General features: G+C 39.3%; 1 protein-coding gene across 1 annotated transcript; it reads left to right on the top strand.

Annotated features, from left to right (window-relative positions):
• Positions 1 to 720: 720 nt before the first annotated feature.
• On the top strand, positions 721 to 5,229 carry LOC308676732 (C-type lectin BpLec-like; the record flags this gene model as incomplete). Its single annotated transcript, XM_081342737.1, has 6 exons — positions 721 to 787; positions 1,419 to 1,510; positions 1,669 to 1,809; positions 2,280 to 2,351; positions 2,823 to 2,937; positions 5,162 to 5,229. The coding sequence occupies 6 exons, from the start codon at positions 721 to 723 to the stop codon at positions 5,227 to 5,229; spliced, it is 555 nt and encodes a 184-aa protein (XP_081198863.1).
• Positions 5,230 to 21,676: the final 16,447 nt, after the last annotated feature.

The raw sequence follows: 21,676 nt of genomic DNA, 5'->3' as shown, positions 1-21,676 counted from the left end.
TCTTATAAAACTTTTAATAATAATTATAAAAAACAAAAGTGGAAGCATAGTGTGTTTTTCTCAGGGTAAATCTGAGGGAATGTTCCTCAATTATGTTAATATTTGACATAATATATGCTAGAAACCATGAGAGTTAAAACCAATAGAATAAAGAAATCCAGTAAATATAACCATGATTAATGAGGGAAGGTGTTTGCTTCCCACTAGGATGTGGAATCAATGGGTGGTTTTTTGAATACTCCTTTCTTTACCAGAGGAAAATGTGGCCAATTATCTCTGGAACTGAGCTTCACTTCCTTTCCTCTCAGTTATGGGAGCAGGAAATCCTTGAAGAAATTTGTTCATCTTGAGTCTATTTAATGGCTTCTCTGAAAGTGAGAGTCCACCAGTCCAACCATCCGCCAGCTCAACCTCTCCAGTTGAAGAACTTCGCAAGGTGAGAGGCTGAAGGCATGCTTGGCAAGTGTTGGCTAGATACTCTTTGCTATCCATACAGTGATCCGGCATTGAAATAAGGAGAGGTATTTTTGAAGTAACAATAGAGCTTTTCATGAGTTGTATGCTAGGAACCACAACAGAAAGTTTGCAGGTAGACTAGGATCAAAATTAAATTATGATTCTCAAAAATTTGCTTTCTTTCTCAGCAAGCTAATATGAATGCCAGTTTATTAATTTTTGTATCACATCTACTTCTCTTTGCTCCTAAAGGACAACCAGAAGATGGGATTCTCTATGTACATCGGCCTCTGTTGCCTTGGAACCTTGATCACCAATCCATTTTTGGGAGGTGAGTCCCCTAATTTAATCATGATGTGGGAAACAGCAAATTAAGCAACTTAGTAAAGTAAGTTCTGTCTTCAGATATTTTCATATGTAATATGCAGGTCAGACTTTTTATGCTGAAGCCAAAGTTCTGAAACTGTATTGCTGAGATGCGCTAATAAAATGAATGTACAGTATTTCAGCAATGTGATTTCTCAGGTTCCACATTTAATTTTCCGTCTGAAGGGCAGGAAGAGGAATAATAATTCTCTCCCTCAGACATTGAAACCTTTCTCAATGACTCCATTGTGGCACAGTTTTAGTCATTTAGGACTGTCCATTTGGGGCAAGGATAAGACTAGGGGAACTTTTGAACATTCTCCCAGCCCCCTTGAATACCTTGAAATTGTTCTGGAAAATAGATTTGGATCACTTTCAAGGTTGTAAAGAAGTAGAAGTATTTTGGGTCTCTTGATTGTTTTCCTCCATCTTAAAATCCTATCCTTCAAACCAGAAAAGCTCCTCGCCTTCATGCTAAACCACAGCCCTCAACCCTTCCAATCATGTCTACTCCCAATGGAAGAGATTCCATTCACAGGCATCTGCAATCTATTCAATTCCCTATCATTTTTTCCCCTCTTTTTTTCTCCCTGCAGCCAAGGCTGCATCATGCCCCAGAGACTGGTTGCAGAAACAGGGGAACTGCTATGGATATTTCGATGAGAAACTAAGTTGGGATGCTGCTGAGGTAAGAACTGTTGTTGGTTTTTTTCACCAGCCCAGGTGTGGAGAAAGGTTTCTTGAGAAACCAAAATTGCACAAATGGAGATGTGCAAAGTTTAAAGTTTGTGACAATCCCATTCATGAGCATGGAGTGCCACCTTCATGTCCTTTCTCTGTTCCTAGCTTGAGTGCCAGACTCATGGCCCAGGGTGTCACCTCGCCTCTATCCTCAGCTTCCAAGAGTCCTCGCTGGTGTCTGCATACGTCAAAGACAAACAGGGATCACCTAGCGCTGTCTGGATAGGGCTCCGTGATGTCTCTGGAGTGAGTCTGACATTTTTCATTTCATTTTCTTAAAAATTATTCCTGGTCTATGTATCGTGTTCTTTACTCAGTGGTTTTGTACACATTCTTTTGCTATATTTGACGAGTTGCTTGGTGATCATAATATATGACCTGAGATTGTTTGTTGGTGCTCATAACTGCAGTCTGTGCTGGATTTAGGCATCCACAAAGCAAACTACAATTGAGGATTCACAATCCATAGTGCCTCATAAAATTTTTTAGAATTGTTTTCTTTTGGGTTCTTGGCAATGTATGTGGTATTTTGTGGGTTCTCTAGGTGTTAAAATATTGTGTAGCCATTGTTTAAATAACAATGGGCCCTTCCAAGCTTTGTTGACCTTAGGGCCTCAACTAGTCTACATCCTGCACTGACTGCAGTGATATCAAGAAGGCTGCTAAATTAGGACCAATAGCAATGCTAGGTATTTCACCCCCCTCTCTTTTTGAAGGGGGGACCACTTCATCCTGACAGTATAATAACAAAAGTTCATTGCAAGCGGCCTTCCACCTCTACTTTTAAGGTAAATATGAATGGTGGGAGAAGAGTGGTTGTAATAGCTGAAAATATTTAACAAAACACAGCTCTGCAGTCCAACATTTCATAGAGCTGAATGTTAGATGCAACATATATAATTTTGCGATGGTGACGAATATACATTTCCACCACATTCATTGTCATGAATTGTTCATGATATGATGCCTTGTGATTTTTTATTTTAATGCATATATGCTACAAAATTTCATAGAGCTGAATGTTACACATAACCGTTTCCTCCATACTCACTGTCATGAATTTGGTATGATGTGATGCCTTGCTATATTTTTTTTAATGCATGTACAGTACAAAAATTATCACTTGACCACTGCTTGAACTTGTTGAAGTATCTAAGAACTGCACACCACTCAGTCTTTCCAGCCAATCTGTTTAATTTATCATCACAAAGGTTACTTACTTTCTTAACATGTAATTGTGGCCTGTCTTTTGTCAATAGAAAAGGCGATGGAGATGGGCTGATGAATCCACCTACAACTACAAAGCCTGGCTGGTAAACCAGCCAGACAACAAAAGACAGAATGAGCACTGTGTGGAGCTGGCACGTCACTCAAGTAAGCCAACACATCTTATCTGGTGGTTCTTGATATATCAGGACCATCAAGAAAACTAGAGTTTGCTTGTTTAATTTGGAGTAGTCCCATAAACCGGAGGAATGGAGTCCATGGAATTTTCCATAACTCAAAACTGAAAATGTCTTATCTTTTTTTCTGTAATAGCCTTTAGGAGAAATGATTAGGTTTCTATGAGGGCAAAGATGGATAACTGTTCTCCAGATATAATTCATTCTTTCCAAAACTGGTACCCACCATACATCAGCGTTAACTTTTCACCACCAACGGAGAACTGAGAAGTGATGTCCTATATATCAGGAAAGGTGCAATATAGAGAAAACTAGCCTAAACTTTTTCAAATGAGGATGCTTATATCTTACTGAATGATCAAAACTGGGTCTCTGGTTAGGAGGAGTGTGGTAGCCACTTCACAGTGCGTGTCACAGGTGTAATGAATCAGAAGCAAAATGATTAGTGAAATGATTGGTTATGCTTATAATTTTTACTGTGCAAGATCTTAGCGGGATCTTGTCTGTCTTTGTGTAAATGTTTTGGATCAAGTGACGTACTTCTGACAGATTCTCTGTTTGATGTGGGGGAAAAAAATGACCTGGTTCAGCCAAACGAATTCAGACATTAGAGCACCAAGTTCCACTCTTCACTTAGTTTCACTTTTGAACGAATGAACCTTTATTGTCAAAGTACAACCATGTATACATGACATTGGCTGAGCCTCCCTTCGTGCCCCCCTCCTCACAACTCACAGTGACAACAAACCCTCCATCTTATTACACCATGTGAGCTAATTGCATAACACACCAGCCTCGCAAGTCAGTCACACATAAAATTAAAAAATTATTTCCCGTTCAAGAGCCTAACAGCCCATGGATAAAAGCTGTTCTTCAGCCTGTTGGTGCGGCTGGCTATACTCCTATAATATCTCCTACCCGATGGTAGGAGAGTAAAGAGATACCAACCAGGGTGTGAGTCATCCCTGAGAATTTTCCTCACACTTCCAAGGCAGCGAGCCCTGGCGATGTCATCCAGTGGTGTCAGGGAACAGCCCACAATGTCTTGTGCTGTGCTCACTACCCTCTGTAATACTTTCCTATCCGCGGCTGTCAGACCAGCATACCAAACCACAATACCATATGAGAGGACGCTCTCTATGGTAGACCGGTAAAAGAGGGTCATTAGCCATTGTTCTACCATGTTCTTCTGCAAGACCCTGAGGAAGTGGAGTCTCTGTTGGGCCTTTCTGGCCACCTGGTTTGTATTAACTTTCCAGGTAAGGTCTTCACAGAGGTAGACTCCCAGAAATTTAAAGGAGGAAACTCTCTCCACACAGGCCCCCACCCCGATGAAAAGTGGGGCAGGTTCCTCTTTTTTCCTCTGGAAGTCTAGCACCATCTCTTTCATCTTGCCAATGTTCAGGTGCAAGTTGTTCTTGGAACATCACAAGGATAGTTTTTGTACCTCCCCCCTATATGCTGTCTCATCTCCACCTGTAATAAGACCCACTACGGTGGTATCATCTGCGAACTTAATTATCACAGTAGATGGGTCAGATGTGTACAATGAGTACAGGTAGGGGCTAAGCATGCAGGCCTGTGGCGAGCCGGTGTAAAGCTTCAGGAGGGTGGATAAAACAGACCCGATGCTCACTGTTTGTAACCGGTCCCTGAGAAAGTCTTTAATCCAATTGCAGATGGAGGGAGAAAATTTCAAGTCAGTCAGCTTTTCAATGAGAGTGCTCAGCAAAATGGTGTTGAAAGCCGAGCTGTAATCAACAAAAACCACCCTGAAATAGCTTCCAGGGTTCTCTAGATGGCTTTTTTATGCATTCATTGGTATATCCGTAGTTAAGATACTCCATATTTTATTTCTATCTCAAGAAATTTCTTTGTATAGTTCAATGATTACGAGCAATTAAGGGCAATGCCTACATCTCTCCCTTCTAGATAAAAAAATTGGAATTGTGACATCAGGGATAAGGTTCATGTGAATTTCTTCCTTTCTTCCCTCCTCCCCTCCCTTCCCCCCTTCTTCTTTCCTCTTTTCTTTTTCCACTTTCAAAAACAAAGTCAGTGTTTGCTTTCCTTTTCATGGGAAATTCCATTGGAGCCAGTGGAGATCTTGAAGGCAATATAAAACATGACAATATTTTCTAGGCTATTGTTGAAGGAATTGAGAAGTAACTTCTGTCTTATCTTTGGCCTTTTAGATTTTAAATTGTGGAACGATAACTTTTGTGGCAATCAAAATGCTTACATCTGTAAGTACCAACTATAGAGCCACCAGGACTACAGCAGCTGGGATGCAACCAGAACCAGCTACAAAATACTTGCAAATTTGATTGACACCCTGTCGATTTTACTGCCTCTGAATCATCCAAATGAAAGATCAGATCTTCTCCAGTCCTATCCAACACTTCCTCTTAGCATAGACAATGTCACCTTTACCCTGTTCTCCTCCCTTTTCTCAATGGAAATACAATTTGAATAAATCCTCTGTGGCACATATATAATACAAAGTTTCTGGGGATATTTCTGTCATTCAAGAACAGGGGAGGACAATATTTGGTGGGGTTGGGTGGGACAGAAGCAGTTGTATCGGCTGGGTCAAATCCAAGAATTTTATCCCAGTGTTTCAGGATAAAGGAATAAAAGGAATGAATGGAAGAGAGAGGTGAAAATACATGGTGGCCCCCAGGGGCATCATAGCAGCAGGGGGGCAAAAACATCAAGATGGCAGTCATGATTGAAACTGAAGCACCAACCCCTTTTTTTTGTGCATCCTTTTGAGCAAAAAATTATGGCCGCCACCTTGACTTGTATAGCTTCCTTGTAGATGTCCCCTTTTGCCTCCATTGCCTGGTATTTTTGCCTACATATATTCTTAAGGTGGCACACTTAAACTTGCAAAGACAGACACGCAGTTGGAAAGGTAAATAAATGAAATCTGTTGAAATCCAATTTCTCCACCATCTTCCAATTTTATATAAAAGACAATGGATGTCAGAATCAGATCCTCTCCTGGACATTTCTGTTGCCAGCAACTTCTTTTAAATTCTGGTTCTGACTTTTTGGAAAGCTGTTGGGGTTGACTGCCAATGTCGATGCAGGAATTGCTGCAATACATCTATCAATGACAAATGTAGAGAATGCCTATTGCCAACAGACTGGTCACTCTTTTTTTTCTTTTCGAAAAACTGTATGCTACACTATGAAATGCATACAAAAACTTTAGAAAGGAGTTTGGCCAGGTGGCTAATGTAAATATTCTTATTATTGAATCTTAGTTGTTTTATTGAATCTTATTGTTTCATGATTAGCCTAAGTGAGTGTAACTAACAAAGCATACTGTCAAAAGAAACAACAACAGGATTTTATTGAATTGGCAAGAGTATTAGAACAACATGTCACTGACCAGGAATATTTATTTGTGTTCACTTTTTAGTGAGCAAAGAACAATAAAGCTTAGTAAAGTCTGGATCAACTGAAGGTTAATTGTAAATGAGAGATCAGATCTAAGGAGAAAGAACCCAGATTCACTTAGGCTAGGAAAAGTTGCCTGAACTCCTGGTTTCAGTGAAGGATTCCTTAAAATGATCTGAAATCCAGAACTGAAGCATGATGATCTGAACCCAAAATTACTTTATCCAATCCAAACTGGCTTTTGTTTTTCTAATCAACTGAAAGTTGTAAAGCTTTAGCAGTAAGTGTTAGTACATGACCAGATATATGGAAAAGAAGGAAGATAAACCGCAGGGATGCGTTGTGAAACATGCAAATTTGAAGGCATGAAAACTATACTCTCTAATCCAAAGATAAAGTGACAAAGTTGCATCGTGCTACTTCAAGATATTTAACTGTGCTGAATTGCTCTGGCATAATTTTATTCACATGGCGGCTCATCACTATTGAAATGCAGACCAAATCTTTTTATGCTAACTCTCTGTTTTGGATTTCTCACAACATAATTCACCCACTCCACCCCTCATGAATGACTAAGCTACACATTAAGCCATTTTTTTTGTCTAATAGCACTGCAGACATTGCTTTCACTTGTGTGAGATTCAGAGATTTTCACGTCATCCACCTTCAACCTTTGCAGTGTCCTACTCAAGTTCTCTTCCTGCTTATGATTCTGGGTATTTGTTCAAACTGCTAATTACTACTCCAAATGTCATTACATGCTACTGTTCACATATTGCTACAGCTATTCTACCCACAATTCTTTGTTCTTTAGTCTCCTGGCAAAATCAGCCCTAAGGCAGGATGTTAATTCTAGATGTGGAAGAGCTATAAAGCAATTGCTGCATGCAATGCCAATGCTTTCTGGTTAAATCAACATCTACAAGAATTCTCCAGTCAAAAAAGAATCCATGATAATAAATGGATCATAACTGCAATTTTCTTAAAGTGTCCTGTAAGTGCCAAAACAAATTTAAAAGGAGTATTGTTTGAATGATAAAGATGTTGGTTGCTGCTTGTGAAGTTTAACTGTTGCTGGATACTTTCTAAGTCAAGATCAGGACTTGAATCTTGTCATTCTAAATGCCCCCCAGCTTAGCTTCCTCCTAGTTACACAACAAAGAAATGAAATACTTCATACTTCTACCCCAGGTTTCCTCCAGATTCCAACAGAGATATAGATAAAAGCAGTAGTGTCAGGAGAACATGACACTCAAAAGCTGAATATCCAGGGAAACTTCTTGAATCTGGGTGAGTGTAAAAATACTTATGCTTGAGGCTCTGCAACGAACATTTTATTGCTTATCGTGTGATAATGGGCTAGAATAGAATAGAATAGAATAGAATAGAACAGAACAGAACAGAGCAGAGCAGAACAGAATAGGAATAAGAATAGAATAGAATAGAATAGAATAGAATAGAATAGAATAGAATAGAATAGAGTAGAGTAGAGTAGAGTAGAATAGAATAGAATAGAATAAGAATAAGAATAAGAATAGAATAGAATAGAACAAAAATAAGAACAGAATTGAACAGAACAGAACAAAACAGAACAGAACAGAATAGAATAGAATAGAATAGAATAATAACTTCATTGTCACTTTAAACGTACATTAATCAACATACATTAAAATGAGATTTCGTTGCATACAGCTCTCAGAGGATAATCACTTCCAATATACACTGCATAAACATGACCAAAAAAAAATCAGGTAGAACACACACACACACACACACACACACACACACACACACAGAGAGAGAGAGAGAGAGAGAAAGAGAGAGAGACATATTTTCATTGCTAGTTAAATCTTCTAATATCATTCTTAGTTTAAGAGTCTAAGTAAATGTGCTTCGAAATATGTGCTTATGGAAAAAGAAAACTCTTTAAAGATACATAATTAATTTCATATTTGGTACAATTTAACACAGAGCTCTGTTACTTACAACCCTAATGCTTTCCTTTCCTCCCACTTTTTTATTTTCTCATCCTTCCACTTTGCAGTTTTTCTGTTGTCCTTCAAGATTTTCTTTTTCTTTTCGAACTATTATCTCTATTACTGCAAAACCTCCTTGTTACAAATGGCGCAATGCTGTTTGGCGAGTTCATCAGTCACAATCCCACTTGGATGCTAGCAGTAGCAGAAATTGGTAATTTTGAGCTGCTGCTTTTCTTCCCACAGTTCAAATGTTTCAATTTATCCTGGTAGAGTAGTCTAGTGTTAAGCTAATAAATTCAGAGATTCAAATCCCCAATTGATCATGGAGCTCATTTGTTGACATTCACCAATAAATTTCTTTCAGTTCAGACTAACTAGTTCAATTCAGTTCAGTTAATATGTCTTCTGGGTTATTGAAGATCATGAACCTCTATCGTGTTGGTTTGACTCATGATTGTTATGTGATAGAAAGATATGGGGAGGCCCCGGTTTCCTCTACATTCTATGTCGTTGACCTAATCATATTGGTTCAGCTGCCTTTAGGGATGTTTTCTCACTCCAGACCACAAGAATGCCTTAGAGAGTGATCTACACAACTTGTTATAGAGCAGCTTTTTTTGCTTGTTCTGCCAGTTGATCCACAGGTCTTCACCATCCTCCATTCCTAACCACAATAGTAGAACTATGATGAATATCTCAGAGACTATGGCTAAGATGTGGACATGATTATCTTCCATGCCAAGAATGTTGCGGTTGTGAAGATAAAATTATAAGAGACTCAAATATACTATGCTGTTGTGTTCAATTTGTGGAAGGGTGAATGTGTACACTTTTTTCCCCTCTCCACTCACACAGTTTCATAACTTTAAGACTTGTTATTGACACCAAAGAAGGGAGAGTTTTCTCCACATTGAACGCCGAGTTTGCTGACACAGGAATTACCTTCTATTCAACCACAAAACTTTACTCAATCAGCTGTGGTGCTGATATATATATATATATGAGGGATGCAGTGGCTCAGTGGGTTAGGACTCTGATCTTGTTGATCAGAAGGTCAGCAGTTTGGCGGGTTGAATCCCGAGTGCCACGTAACAGAGTGAGCGCCTGTTACTCATCCCAGCTTCTGCCAACCTAGCAGTTCGAAAGCACGTAAAAATGCAAATAGAAAAATAGGGACCACTACGGTGGGAAGGTAACAGTGTTCCGTGTGCCTTTGGTGTCTAGGCTTGCCGGCCACATGACCACGGAGACGGCTCTTCGGCTTTGAAACGGAGATGAGCACTGGCCCCTAGAGTTGGAAATGACTAGCACGCATGTGCAGGGGAACCTTTACCTTTTTACACTCTCTCTCTCTCTCTCTCTCTCTCTCTCTCTCACACACACACACACACACACACACACACACACACACACACACACACACAGACACGCTATGTTCAGGAGAAGTATGAATCAGCCCAGAATGTCTTTCATGGCTTGTTTACTGAAACATAATGGTTGATTCTTGACTCAAAATTTCCATATACGGAGCTTTATATATGTCAGCTTTTTATAAAAACCTGTGGTTAGGGATTTGCTATTTGATCTCTCCTTTAACACTTTATATATGTTTAGTTGCAAAAGCTGAAAGGGCATGGGGATTAAAAGAAAAATTCCTTCAAGCTTTTTAAAAACTGCAGTAAGTCAAAACAAAAGCTTATATTTAACATGGCTTCTTTGGATAAGCTGCTGCTTTGAGCTTTCTGAAGAAAGCCAAGGATGTAATTGGATCATGACTGTGTGGTTTCTTTGATTTATACTCTGTGTTTTCTTTAGGAGCTGAAAGTATCTTAATTTTATGCCACAAGGTCAATTCTATGAGGTAGGCTGGGAAACAAAAGAGTGACTGGCCCAAATCCATGCAAAGAGATTTGCTGGTCCATGGTCCTAATCCAACACTTCATCCCTACACAACACTAGCACTCTTTTCTGATGCAATAAATAATTTTTTAATGGAAAATATCTCTTGATTTTCTCTTAGCTGAAGAGCAAGAATGAGACCTTTGGCATACAGTAGTCTTTGTCTCCTTGGCTTCTTTATGGCAGGTGAGTTTGCCCTTATGAAAAAAAAGGTCTGAAGATCAAGATGGGTGAAGACAGAGAAGCTGCCTATACATCAATCAAATAGAATGGAAGGCCAAAATAGAAGGCTGTCAATAGAAGAGAATATTTGTAGCTCAGGATTGAAGTATGGTGTCCTTGGTGCTCTCTGAGTGTGATTGTTTGCCTGCAGACATGTCAGTTCCAGACGAGGTAGCATCATCTGTGTGTATCAGTTACTTAGACTAGTCAGTTAAACCTAGGCTAGTAAAGAAATTGTTGCAAGCAAACAACCAAGCTCCGAGAGCATCAAGGTCTATCTAAACAACTGTCAGCCTTCCGGTAAACCCTTTTCAGGCTGCAGTCTGGCTCAGTGGTAAAGTGCCTGTTCTGCAAGAAGGGAATCTCAACTTCAATTCCTGGCTTCTCCCTATCACAAGATCTGTGAAAGAGTTATCTCAAACTATGGGCAGCTTTGCTGTGGTTAGAACAAAGGAAACAAACCTAAATAAAGATATTGTTAATAATAGCAGAAATAAATAATGGTGACAGGGAGCCACCTAATCCCCTGTTAGGCCCAAGCTGCTTAAAGAAACAAAAAAATATGGTAATCTTAAATTAATAGACACCTCTTCCTGCTCACTTTTTGTTTAAGATAGCTGATATCTTTTCCCCCCGAGATGGTGTCCATGTCAGGCCATTATAATGAGCATAACAGCAATAGAGCTTCCTGGGAAAATGTCATCTTATGGAGGCTGAGACGCTGATCTCCTCCCTGCATTCACTTTCATAGTCATGACATAACCATGTCGCCTTTCCAGCATTCATGTCTACTGTGCTTCCCCAGTTTCTCAAGCTGCATTCTGCCCGAGGGAATGGTTAAGGTATCAGAGGAACTGTTATGGGCTCTTCCATGAGAAGCTGAGCTGGCATGAGGCTGAGGTAAGACTTGAAATCTCTAAGAAAGCTGTGGAGAACATGGGATTGATGAAGCATCTCAGCCTCACATGCTTTCTTCTTGGCTTCAGAGCAGGTGCCAAAGCTATGGCCGGGGGACCCACCTTGCCTCTATCCTTGCCCGGCCAGAAACATTGATTGTGTCCAAACATATCTCTGCTTATATGAAAGAAAAAGGGGTGGATGTCTGGATTGGGCTCCATGATGTTCACCATGTGAGTATGACCCTCCATATTTGTCTTTCAATAATCAGCCCCTCATCCCAACATCTATCTAACCTCTATTGATTTGATGGCTCTTTTCTTTGGATTTAGTGTCTGTTTCTTCTGTCTTGGTAACTTCAGAATGGGATCTGGAGGTGGACTGATGAGTCTGTTTTCAATTACAAGAACTGGATGCGAGGAGAACCCAACAATCTTTGGAATTCTGAATACTGTGTTGCTCTCCGAGCCTCCACAGGTGGGTTTTCCATTCAGAGAAGGTTGCGTAGACTTTGTGCACTCTGCAGTCAGGGTTGACCATCTGGAGAATAAAAGTAGTCCTCAGCTTAAGATTATTCATTTGTCAACTCTTTGAAGTTATGACAGTATTGAAAAAGTGACTTATGACTGGTCCTTACACTAATAACTATTGCAGCATCCCAAAGATCAAAATTTGGGTGCTTGGCAATTGGCATACATTTATGGCAGTTGCAGTATCCCAGGGTCATATGACTACCTTTTGCTTCCAACAAGCAAGGTTAATGAAGAAAGTTGGATTTGCTTAATAATCATGTGATCTGCTGAACAGCCATAACAAAAAAAAAATTCTTAAAATTGGATTCAGCTCACTTAATGACCACATTGCTTAGCAATGGAAGTTCTGGTTTCAATAAGCTGAGGACTATGTGTAGGGTAAGTTAAGTAGATCCATAGCCTAATTCCATAACTTGACTAGTTTCCATCCGTTGCTTCTTGTCCTGCCTTTGGGCACTTTGGAGAATAGCTTGACTCCCTCTTCTTACATGGTAGAAAAGAGAGAGAGAGTATGATAATTTAAGAGTTGAAACTGAGTTAAATACAATAAGGAACTTATAATAATAAAAATAGTGCTCTATGCAAACTCCTGTCTAGGTTTAATGAATCGATTCCAATATAAGACAGATAGTCCTGTACTGTCAAGCAAGATTTTCTGCTAGAGATTTTGAGAATGGGATTAAAGTAAGTTTATGCACCAAAGTGGTATGCCTGACAATATAAATGCAACAGCACTATGTGAAGATGTCTACAATTCAGAACTGCATTAAATTCAAAGTCACTTTTCACGAGATGGGCGGCTATACAAATTTGATGAATGCATGAATGTTTCACATGCCACCTTTCTTTGCTGTGCCGAAAAGAAGTGACTGCTATCATATTTCTTATTTGCTTTCCCCTAGGTTATACAATCACTGTTGGTTTTTCAATATTTATTTCCTTACCCAAATAAAGATTAGCTCAGTGCTCTTTCTTCAAAACTGTCATCAGTTGCTTTTCCCCTTGGCTAAAGAAAAGGTTGGATCACAATTTTCTTGAAGCACTTAACATTATGGTTAAGATACATCCCTTTGGGCTGTTTATACCTGATAATTAGATAGTTGTCCTCAGGGAAAAAGACATTCACATGGGAAGGCCTCGAGAGAGGGTGGTTAAATCTCTTGATAAATCTTTGCAGGAAAGTTTGCTTTTATATCTTTTAAAGTAGGTGACAGTGGAAGGAAACCTAAATAAGAGGATTCTAATAAGAACAATATTTCTAACCTGGTTATTAATAGCAATAGCACTTAGACTTTATATACCGCTCAATATTGCGTTACAGCACTTTCTGAGCGGTTTATAAATATCAGCATATTGCCCCAACAATCTGGGTCCTCATTTTACCATCTTGGAAGAATGGAAGGCTGAGTCAACCTTGAGCACATCAGATCAAACTCCTGGCTGTGGGCAGAGTTAGCTTGCAATACTGCATTCTAACCACTGCAACATCAGGTCTCAGTATTAAACAAGGAATTGATTGAGGAATTAAACATGGATGCTACCATGAAACTAAATGCTTTATATATTGTTAGAAACAGGGTGGCAGAACTGTTTACCAGAGGGCACATCTCATATTTGAAGAGAGAAACTATAATGTGAACTTAGCAGATTTCACCATATGAATTACTATATTGCTTACATATCATTGTCAATGTTTGCAAAGCTCTAATGAACTTAAAGTGCAAATACAAAAGTAATGTAGTCTATTTTTCACCAGCATAATTTGTTTTGAAGATAGTTTTGCATTTTTAACCAGCATGAAGGACACGGAATTTCAGGATGAACAACTATTTTCATCCCTACAGCACAAACTGCACACATTTCTTTTCATTTATGAATGACAGTCAAAAAGCATCAAGTAATTTCATTTGTAGGTAAATACAATTCTTGATAGCTCTGTCAAGATGAAGATAGCAAAGGCTCTCAATAAAATATCACTTGGTGAGCAAAATATCCCCCATGTATCTGGATGCTCCATCTTCCAGATTTTCTTATTTTATTCAAATGCCTCTTTTTGAAAATTCAAGAAGGGCTCACATCTAAAACAATGCATACTGAAACAAAAATAAGCGCAACCACACAGTCAGAAACTATAAAGTGTAACAAGTTGCCGTGTATTGCCAACCTTGTTTAATTGGGTAAAAGCTACATAGAGTTGGATCAATTTGTTTCTTTGTTGGATCATACAAAAAAAACAACAACACCTTGGTCTGCAGGCTACACCAGAACTGATGTTTAACAGGTTCAGAAGACTCTCTGCCCACCCAGGTAAATTAGATAGGACACACATTCAGATAAGCTAATTTTACTTTATTCTATGCTCAGTGGGTTAGGACGCTGAGCTTGTCGATCAGAAGGTCGGCAGTTTGGCGGGTTGAATCCCGAGTGCCGCGTAACAGAGTGAGCGCCTGTTACTCGTCCCAGCTTCTGCCAACCTAGCAGTTCGAAAGCACGTAAAAATGCAAGTAGAAAAATAGGGACCACTATGGTGGGAAGGTAACAGCGTTCCGTGCGCCTTTGGCGTCTAGTCATGCCGGCCACATTTCCACGGAGACATCCTCGGACAAGCGCTGGCTCTTCGGCTTTGAAACGGAGATGAGCACCGGCCCCTAGAGTCGGAAACGACTAGCACGCATGTGCGGGAGAACCTTTACCTTTAGCCTTAAGGTTATAAAAATAGCATCTTGCCAGTCTGAAAGTACAAATTTCATCACTTTTAATAGTCTGATACTTTTAAGTGGGTCTTCCCCAAATTTCTTTTTCTGACTGTTAAGCAACAGTTGGTACCCATCTCTCTTGTCCAATAATTTCCTAGGAAGCATGTCTTCCCTTTCCCCCTCAAAGTCATTCTCACATACCATTACATCAACACAACCAACAGTTGTGACGGTAAAAACCTAGTGTCCTCTTTCAATATACCCAAATGGGCCTCTTTCTTGAGTGATGGATAATGAAAACCTGGCATTGCATGTCTTTCTGTTTTCATCTTACTATTAGAATGGGGGGGGGGGGAAGGGAGATGATGTTTTGAATGGGTTAGTTAGAGAAAACAAATCTCTCCCGTTCTGCAGGAGTTTGCTGAGTGAAGCTATCTGGAACCTTTTCAAGGACATTCTAGTCGCTGTGAAGAAGATAGCAGACAGTTCTTGTAACAATGAGAATTTGTTTACCTGAGCTATATGGACATCCGGGGGTTTTGGCTGGCAGTGTCATTGTTATATGCTATGGTAAGATGCCTTGGGATTTTAGAGTTAGTTTTCCTTCGCCTATACCACATCATGTATTCAATAAACCAGTAGGATTTTTAAGAAATAAAAGATATCCTGGGCTTTATTTGGATATTCGAGCTGGAGGTTTACAAAGGCTACATGAGAGAACAACACAGCAAAACTTTCAAGAACCTTAGTCTTAGAAGAGCACTGAGCAGTACTACAAGAAAGACCAGCAATTATCAGAAAAGGAAAATCTTGTCAAAATTTGTGGGACACATAACACCTCCGATCAAAGGAAGACCCATGCTTTTAATAGGGTAGATATGCAAAAGAGGGAATTCGGACAGGAAGACCTTGTGATAAATGAGCAACACACATTAGTTGTACACCTTCACAACTGAGCAAATGGCACAAATGGGCTCTTATCATCCTTTGGATGTTCTTTTTTTTATTAAAGAGTTTTACAAACACAAGATTTTACAATATATCCCCAAATCCCTGCCACCCCAAACCCGCCCACTTCCCCCCCCCACTTCCCAGAGCTAAATACAGGATTATAGTTATAATAATCATATTCTAAATAAAAAATTATGCATAATATACAATTAACCAAATTCATAATGTGCTTTAACTCCCCTTTAACATAAATACATACAAAGTACCAACACTAAGATCAATAACAATATCCCTCTAAAATCTACTCATAAGCTAAATGGAACTTTTTAGTCCCATATTTATTCTGAATATAATCTATCCATCTCCTCCAAACTGAAATATATCTTTCCTGTGAATGATCTTTCAAGTAAGCAGAAATCTTAGACATTTCTGCAAGATTCGAAACTTTAAACACCCATTCTTCTATAGTAGGCAAACTATCCTTCTTCCAATATTGTCCCACCGGTAACCGTGCTGCTGTTATCATATTCAATTGGTTTCTTTAACATCACAATCTACAACAATACCCAATAAAAAAAATTGCGGAGAAAACTTTATCTTTCTCTTAAAAATCTTTTGAATGTTCCACCAAATTTTAATCCAAAAAGCTTTTATATTTCTACAAGTCCACCACATATGAAAATAGGTGGCTTCTAAACTACCACATCTCCAACATTTATACTGTAAGTTAGGATACATGTTAGACAACTTCTTGGGATCCAGATGCCATCTATAAAACATTTTATAAAAATTTTCTCTTAAATTTTGAGCCTGAGTAAATTTAACATTTCTGACCCAAATTATCTCCCAAGTATCCAGCGAAATTGGTTCCTGAATATTTTGTGCCCACTTTATCATACAATCTTTAACTAATTCCGTTTCCAAATCCAATTCAATTAAAGCATTATATATCCTCTTTATATGTGCACAATTTAAGTCTCTAATTTGTTTTACTAAATTTTGATCTATAATTGTGATGCCAACCTTTTGATCTAACTTCCACCTAGCTTTCAATTGGGTATATTGAAACCAAGAGTAACTTATGTTTTCTTGTCTTAACTCATCTAATGATTTAAGTTGCCAATCATTCCCTTCCAATCTAAGTAATTCCTTATAAGAAACCATATCCAAACTCACTCCCATAGATAACGCCCTCTATCGCGTGTCCAGGATTTCCCCAAATCGGTATTTTATAATTTAACTTATAATTTAATTTAATTTGGATGTTCTTAATGGGAAGGAAGGTAAATGAACTTCAGAAAAGATTTGCATTAGAATATTTTCATTGATATTGCACTTTATGTAAGCCACAAGAAAGGTTCAGAAGAAGAAGGTGACCAAAGGTAGTTCTTGTGAGTTGATGTTTTGAAGAAGATGGAAGAGAGCTTTATCTCTGTGGAATGTGAGGAGGTAATGAGATAAGTGGGAAGGCAGCCCATCACATCAGCATCCTGGGAAGCACTGGGAGAAGGTTGTCATCTTTACAACACATGTTTGCAGATGTAGGCATTGCGTGCATTGCATTGAATGTCATTCCATAGTTTAAAGCCTAAAATGCAAATGTAAAGTATTATTATTTGGGGGTGCTTTAGTTTTTTTCCAAATTGGGTAGTCCAGATAAATGAATACGCACATGCAAATACACAGAAACATATATGCAAGAATGTTAGTTTATAATGAGACTAGAAAAAAAAGCTTGTTTGGGTTTAATTCTGCTTTGTAAATCATTGATCTTTATGACTATTATTGAGACTGTCATACATTTTCTCCTATCATTAAACCTAAGAAATTCTCAGAGGGAGACTAGTGGAAAAAGGATAAGATGCGAAGTTGACAACCGGTTGCAAATCCATGTTGTTTAGAATGTCAAAATTTCTTGCATGAGAAGTTTGCTTACCTGTGGATCGTCGCAGCTCCACACAGTGCTCATTGTTGCCATAATTATCTGGTTGGTAGTTCATCCAAGATTTGTAGTTGTAAGTGGATTCATCAGCCCATCTCCACTTCCCAGTCTGTGGAAAGGAAACATGCTTAAAAGAACAAGAACAAAAAAATTTACTGGTAATTTTTGTCTGTGATTATGAGGAATTGAATGTTTTATTGGCAAAGTACAGAGCAGGAATCTACAGGATTAAGGTAAGTCAATAAACATTGTGCTACTGCTGGTAGTGATCTATAGGAGCAGAGTTAAGTCAGATGATCTCACCTGACGGACATCATGAAGCCCAATCCAGACATTAGCAGGTTCCCGTTGGTAAGTCGAGATGTGCTCAGCCACCAGGAGAGTCTCTGCTATGGTAAGGGTGGAGGCAAGATGTGCACCTCGGCCATAGCTCTGGCACTCGATCTGAAAAAAACCAAAAAAGGAATATGACGTCTGTGATCATTTCCCAAATCCAGAATCTGTGAAACTTCCCACATGTTGAATTTTGTAAAATTCTAAATACGATCAATCACTTGTACAATATGATTTGAAGGGATCTTTTAAGTCTTACAGGAGACGCTAATATTGCACATCAACTTAGTGAAATCCTATATTTGCACTTAAACATGTTTCCTTCCTGCTCAAAATTCGAGAATATCTTCATTTAGAATGTTGATAAAGAACATATAAGTCTCAAATATAGGAATACGGTACTATATACTTTATATACAAATACAGTATTATATGCTGTAGCTTAGGATTTGTATCACAGAAAAACCCAACCTATCCATTACCCTATAATCCTTTTCCTAAAGCTGTAGATCATTCATTAGAGAACATGTTGACTGTAAGAAAGACTTTCTACCTCAGCTTCATGCCATGTCAACTTCTGATCAAAATAAGCATAGCAGTTGCCTTGGTTTTGCAGTCATTCCCTGGCACAGGTGTCAGCCTCCACTGCATTGAAAAAGGGTAGTGAAAAAGAAGATTAAAATACAGAACAATATGTTGTCTATATAAAATCCTGGGAAGAAAAGAAACATCTTGCTAGATTGGGTTGTCCAATTCAACATTTTTTTTGACCCAGTGGCCAATTAGGAGAATTCCAGAAGACTCCAAGCATGAAAAGAAGGATGAGAGATCTTTCATTATGTGTTTATTATCACTTTGACCTCAATGAAGCCTTTATACTGTAAGATAACAAAACAATTCCCCAATTCCAAAGGTGGGGTCAAAAATGTTATCAGTTTAGAATCCTTACATAGCAGCAAGGGACCCAAGTCCACCCCCCCCAAGAATTCTGTTGACTCTTATCTAGCACCAATATGCTTTACCATTAGTAGATCAAATTCTTGTGTATAGTTAACATGTAGTAAACGTTTAGTGAATTTGAACTCAACTCCTATTCCTGATTACTTGTGCCTGACAATTGCTCACTAGGATGGAAAAAGTCCAGAGAGCTTTACCTTGCAATAACTTCATCCTCACATAGTTATCTAACTACGTATGTCTAATGTCAGTTTGGTCCTGCACCATATATGACTATTATCAATATATAAAACTTCAGACGGGAAGGTGGGAGACTTTTTTCATCATATATCAGGGCTGGTGGCCCATAGATGAGCCAGGAAGTAGAAAGGGCTGGACAAACTCAACAGCTCAGTCTGAACCAGAGTGACATTGTCTTCCAGCTCAGGGGGGATATTGGAATCAAAAACTTCATAATTCCATGTTGTTCCATTGTCACTTTGTCCATGTTGCACTGATCCTGGCCATGCCACTGGCTAGCCAAATGCAGAAGAAAGGAACAGTACCACTCTAACCCTTTTCTTCCTTGTGTTGTCCAGATTGAGTGCCATAGTTACCACCGTGGGACCCATTTGGCATCCATTCTCACTCTTGCAGAGACTCTCGTGCTGGCTAATCACATAAAATCCTACCAGACTAAATCCAGCAATGTGTGGATTGGATTGCATGACATTAGACATGTAAGTAACTAGAAACACTGTATTATTCTGTTCAACCCATGTCCTCTAATGCTTTATACCTTGCATGACATGTAATTAAAAGTATACTCTCCTTTGAGTTGAGTTTGATTACTCCATGCAGTCTAACCAATGGAGCTTCCTTAATAGTATGAAAATGTCTTCTAGTATGTTTCAATCTAGTCTATAGCCCTGCAAATTCCTTGTTGGCAGCCTGGCCTTCTGATAGATGATGGAAGTTCTCTGAGTTCTACAGAGAAATTATTGAGTCTGTCATTTGTAGCTCTATAACTGTCTGGTTGGGCACAGCAACCAAACAGGACAGATACAGACTTCAAGAGATAGTTAGGACTGCAGAAAAAACAATTGCTACCAGCCTGCCTTCCATTGAGGACCTGTATACTGCACAAGCCAGAAAGAGGGCTGAGAAAATATCTACCCCTCACATCCTGGACATAAACTGTTTCAATTTGTCCCCTCACGACAACGCTACAGGGCATTGCATGCCAAAACAACTAAACACAAAGAGAGTCCCCCCCCCATGCCATCACTCTACTAACCACCCAATTCCAGCATTGTCTTGTGCCTAAAAATATTTACCTATGTAGAAGGCTGTATTACTATCATCCTTCTCACCTTCTCCTCTTTCTTATTTTCTTTCTCATCAACTCATCTCTCCTACTACCTTCTCCTATTGGTATCTTATGATTTATAATTGTATCTTATGATTTATGGTCTATGGCTTACCCCTTTGTTGTTTGTATGGACACTGAGAGCACTGGAGACAAATTCCTTGTGTGTCCAATCACACTTGGCCAATAAAAGAATATTTGTATCCCTATGACACAGAATGAGGAATTGTGGAAAAATTCAGAATTCCTTCCACCAATGAAGGATAGAATCTTCATGATAATTCAGAAGTCCTTGTTTTTCTGTTGAACTGTTTGTCATGCCTTGGTCTTCTGAGTGTTCCTCTCTTTATTTCATTCAGTGATAACTCATCTTTTTTCTCCGTGTTCTTTCATGTATTTCTGGTTTACATTTTTAGATTCTCAGGAGCAAACTTTATACAGTTCTCTCCTTTTCCAATCATACAGTTCTTCAAATATGATTTGTCCTTTTTTGGAATCAGTTTTCAAATAGTTTTTAACATTTCTGTGTGGAAATGCAAGCACATATCTCCTAACAATGCATTTTGCACATACATTTTTAGGGAGACGCATGATTTGAGAATACTTGAATGTCAAGATATTGTCAATAAAGCCAATCTCTGTCTAATGCTATGGTGTAGTGATAATGTGAAGATTTATTCCAGTGTTTCTCAGTCTTGGCAGGTTGTAAATGTATAGACCAGAGCTTTTCAACCTTTTCACCCATTGTACCACTTTTAGGATATGGCAACATCCGAGTACCACCAGTCGCCTAGCAAGGTGTCAAAAACTTGATGACAAAAAATGGAAAAAAGTAATGAAGTACAGGTAGTCCTTGACTTACAACAGTTCACTTAGTGACTGTTTGAAGTTACAATGGGACTGAAAAAAGTGCCCCCCAAGCCACAGCTGAGCAAGACACCTGCCTGCCTACCCAGCGGCACTCTTCCTTCTGTCCAAAGTTTTCATTGTGAGCATTTCTGTTGAGGATTAGCAGTGGGGGTGGGGTGGGGGTGTTTGGTTTTTATTCCCCCCACTCTGCTGGGTGGTTGCAGCAGGTTTTGGTCACTTCACATGGCCCTGGGACACCGTGACCATCATAAATCAGTTGCCAAGCATCTGAATGTAAATCACAAGCCCCTGGGGATGCTGCAACATTCCAGCTGATAGGCGCTTCTTCTGGGCTCAGAAGGGCCAGGATCAGCGCCGAGCTCCAGCTGCAGCCTGGCGCTGATTCTGGTGCTTCTGCTGAGCCTTGACAGCCCTGCAGCTCCAGCTGTCTCTGTTCTGAACCAGCCCCTTCTGGCCTTGTAATAAGGCAAACCCCTATTCAGAAAGAAGAGACTGGAGAGCGTCCAAGGCTGAAAAGCGTTTGCCAAGATTTAATAGTCAATTAACAAAACAAGAAACCAAAACTCCGGAACTTGAATCCTCAAGCAGAAGGGTTGCTTTCAGCAACCAGCCCCTCCCCAAACACTCCTTTTATTGAGAGCTCAGGGCGTGGTCTCCCTGTGCCTCCTCCCGAGG

This window comes from Vipera berus, assembly GCF_964194415.1.
Source record: "Vipera berus genome assembly, chromosome: W".
Taxonomy (NCBI): Eukaryota; Metazoa; Chordata; class Lepidosauria; order Squamata; family Viperidae; genus Vipera; species Vipera berus.
The sequence above is the reverse complement of the archived record's forward strand: the minus strand, read 5'-3'. Positions and strand labels throughout refer to the sequence as shown.